General features: G+C 35.9%; 1 protein-coding gene across 1 annotated transcript in view; it reads left to right on the top strand.

Moving 5' to 3' along the window:
- LOC124419295 overlaps positions 1-3952 on the top strand; it is a 5136-nt gene extending 1184 nt beyond the window's left edge. The window contains exons 2-7 of the mRNA XM_046947989.1: positions 825-1146; positions 1254-2463; positions 2532-2891; positions 2953-3410; positions 3477-3575; positions 3638-3952. Coding sequence (XP_046803945.1) covers positions 825-1146; positions 1254-2463; positions 2532-2891; positions 2953-3410; positions 3477-3575; positions 3638-3952 — 2764 coding nt within the window. The remainder of the gene's footprint in view (positions 1-824; positions 1147-1253; positions 2464-2531; positions 2892-2952; positions 3411-3476; positions 3576-3637) is intronic.
- Positions 3953-4080: the final 128 nt, after the last annotated feature.

The following is a 4080-nucleotide window of genomic DNA, read 5'->3' as shown; positions in this document are numbered from 1 at the left end:
TTCAGTTCTAGTTCAGTTCTAGTTCAGTTCTAGTTCAGTTCTATTTCAGTTCTAGTTCAGTTCTAGTTCAGTTCTAGTTCAGTTCTAGTTCAGTTCTAGTTCAGTCCTTGTTCTGTTCTAGTTCAGTTCTATTTCAGTTATAGTTCTAGTACAGTTCTAATACAGTTCTAATTCAGTTATAGTTCAGTTCTGATTCTCAGTAATTATAAAACACTTAATTAACGTCTTATTTGCTGTCATTTAAACAATTTAAATAATATGTTTGATTTAAATAACATTATTTTGCATGTCAATAGTCAATAAAATTAATTATATTTCTAAAATTATGTAAAATTATCTTTAAAAAAAATCAATAACAAATGTTAAGAATATTACTTATTTGTTCTATTCAATGTTTACCCTTTTTACGTTTTATATGTGTTTTAATATTTGTTCACCTTTAACACCTTGTATTTGTGTAAAGAAAATATTATTAAATACCGCCCCTCTTAACTAATGTCTCTAACATCATCAACATCATGACCAAACATCATTAATTCAGTTCATTATATTTTGTTTCTGTTGCCTATATATAAATCCTTAAGCCAAAAACACCCTAAATATAAATATTACATTAGTATTAGTTCTCATAATAAATTTAAATAATCTTAAAGCCGGCTTATTTATGTATAAAATACTAACACAATTTGTTATTTATAAATTTCGTAGAATGAACTAGTGTGTGTGTGTGTGTGCATGTGAAAATTAGTATATAGTTTAGTTTATAATAAACATGAACTTTTTTTAATCATATATTGTTTACAATATTCTATTTCATTTCACAGAGAATTTAATGTTCCCAGTTTGCATTTTCCGGGTCAAGTTCATAAATGGCGTTTGTCGCAGCTATTGCAAAAAGGCACTTTGAGGGCTCATGATTCATTCTTAAGCGATTTAGCTTTGGCTGCTCGTTTTCTAGTGGTTACAGCTCGTGGTCGTATATTTTCTCACTTCTTTTCGGTTTATCATGCAATACACGCTTTACTCCATGGACTGGTCAGAGTGGTCGATATGTTTATTGGTGTACCTGCTCTGTTGGCCCATAACTTGGACTATAAGATTAAAGAGGAAAGATGTCGTTTTCTTATAGCGGAACTAGTGTGCAGGGTAAGGTTTTAATTTGGTGTAAATTCAGTTATAGTCCATTTCATGGTCTAGTTCTGTTAGTTTTGAGTAAAATTTTAATGTTTTTTTTTTAATTTTATTTATTACAGCCCGAATTTGAAGACTGTTTAGATGGTCTATGCTCATATGTGCGTAAAATGTTACGTCGTGCCACCATGGAAAAATTCGACTTTAATAGTTGTGATGTTTCGCAGCCAGTGCCATATCTCTTCTTAACGCCCAAGGGACAAGAAATCGATTTGCGACTTTTCTGTCGTGATGTTATGCGTAAAGCTTTACCCATATTGATCGGAATACTAGAGCGAGAAACTCGTGGTTGGTTTCTACACTTCCGTGAACGTTTAATAGCGGAATTGAGAGCTAAAAAGTTGACAGATAAAGAAATCGAAGAAGAAGTTAATGAGGCTGTAATGAAAGAGTATTTACAACGTGTTTACACTTCAATATTATCCAATCCCAAATTGGCCGAACTAGGCGATGGTATACCTGAGTTATTAGTGCAGCAGGCCCAGTCGGTGGTGATCATGTATAAGGCAGTGGATAAAGTACAAAAGGATATTAAACGTTCACGGGAAGATCATCAGAAATGTTTGTCAAATGATCATTCGGTATTGTCGAGAGTAGCACCCTGGTTGCGTTCGAAATTAAGACATGCCGAAGAAAGTAAATTATCGAAGTCAGCCTGGTCGGCACATGAGGAAGCTTTAAAAATGTGCTCCAAACATAATCTACATCAAACTGCCTACTTTTTGGGACGAGATTTGGCCTTCATGAAGGAGCGTGAACCGGTATTGCTGAAAGAGTTGAAGAATGCCAAAACGCCCACACGTAGTTTTCAATGGGCCTGTCGCATTTGGTCACCCAAGTCCTGGATTATACGTAGAAATTTCCAAGGCCAGTCGGATGTTATACCCACGGTCATAAGTCAACAGGCCACTTCAATAGTAACGCCCAGATCAGATCCTAGTCAACCGGTGTTCTTAGTGGAAAAAGAAATTGTGCGCACCACCAGCACAAGGTGGCCCTTCTGGCGTTTATTGAATTTAATGCAGCGTACTTGGTGTTGGACCTGGAATATGATGTTTCTGTTGGGCATTTTGGTGCCCTGGTGTAGTCCCGTAAGTTTGCGGGCCCTGTTCTGTGTTAAGCCTTTCATGCCAGACCTAGAGTTGTCACAAATAAATGGCACCCTTTTTCCGCGCAAGACAAGCATAACGCAGACTATGGCCTCGCGCCTAATAGAGCTTTGGCGACACATATCAAAATCAAGAACGCATTTTGAAACAGAACCGGATACGGGCAAGTTTTTTTTTTTAATTTTTAACAATAAGTCCTAAAGTAAATTATTGTGTGGTGTTTTTTTATAGGTTTCATAGGCAAGGGATTTACGCGTAATTTAAATCGTGTTTGGAACTATTTTGTCAAAGGTTTCCTGGGCACTGTGGTTATACTGTTTGCCTTTCCCTTACTCTGTTTGGCTTGTAGTTTGCTTAGCATTTTATTGGCCTTAACAGCCCCTTTGTGGATTCCCGTATTTACGATTTTATTGCATGTTTATATGATATTAATTTATGATCTGGATTCGCCGGATAATGCACGCAATCGCTATTGTATTTTATTGGAGGCATTAATATGGAATATTTTCCTACAAGGCTGTATACAACCCATAGCAGCATTATTAGTGGCCAGTATATTGTGTCCTTTGGTTTCCGGTTTAATATTAATAGGTAAAAGATTAAAAGATTTCTTATCTTACAAACATTTTCATAAATTTCTTTCAATTCAAAGTTGGTGTGGTTCGTTACTCTCTTCGTCTGCTGTGGGATTCCCTTACATTTCATTTGTTCATTAAGAAATGTGGACGTATTCCGGCTTCCGATAGTTTGGCTGTTAAACGTATAGCTGGTCCCGGTTTGGCTCTCGACTATTACTTTATCATTAGGCCTGAGCAAGCTTTGGCTGCTTTTGAAGCCAAAATGGAATTGGATGAGTTGCAAGCATATCAACATGCCATGGAACGTATAATAATGCAGCCACAAAAAGATTTTTCTCAATTTGTAGAGGCTTGTTTTGGTCCCTTCTCAGCTCAGCTGTCGAAAAGTGGTCCCTATTTGTCATTGGATCGTGAGGCTCAAGACTTGATGACTACTTTGCATGAGAAATTGGAGAAACGTAGACGTGAATTGCAAACCGCCTTGACAACACAAGTTAAAACCAGAATAAAACTCAATACCAAGGAATTAAAAGTGAATATTAACTAACTGTCTAACATCAACCTTATAACTTTCTAACTTTTCTTCTTAAAACCTTAGATTGCCATACAACTTGCCGCCCATATACTGGAGAAATACTATCCGTCACATATAATAGCTAGATTATCCATAAGTGAAGAAGAATTTTGGGATAATAAGGTAAAAAATATTCATTAAAATACACTTCTCCAGAAAATATTAATATATTTTTTCAATTATAGGGCTTAACGGTCAATGATTGGCCAGGTTTAGCTGGTCTCATTTATACTGAAATATTTAGTTTAGATTTTCTCACGCCTCTTATGGAAAACGATACACATTTTAAGCTGGAACCACATCCCACTTTGGATTTGACTCGTTACACGGAAATGGTACAAAATGCCACAGATGTTATAGGTTCCAAAGGTTTAGATCTCTTGGGTAATGTTTACGCTCCGCGTGGTAATGTACAAGTACATTTACCATTCCTGGAAGTGACCGCCTTTAATCCTAGATCTAGAATAACATTAACTTTTAGAAAACCGGAAAAACGGTGAGTTTTTTTTACCAAGAAAAATTCTAATTCAGTTCAGTTCTAGTTCAGTTTTAGTTCAGTTCTAGTTCAGTTCTAGTTCAGTTCTAGTTCAGTTCTAGTTCAGTTCTAGTTCAGTTCTAGTTCAGTTCT

Source organism: Lucilia cuprina, chromosome 4 (genome assembly GCF_022045245.1).
Source record: "Lucilia cuprina isolate Lc7/37 chromosome 4, ASM2204524v1, whole genome shotgun sequence".
Lineage (NCBI taxonomy): Eukaryota > Metazoa > Arthropoda > Insecta > Diptera > Calliphoridae > Lucilia > Lucilia cuprina.
Note: the sequence above shows the minus strand (reverse complement) of the source record. Positions and strands in the feature narration are given on the sequence as shown.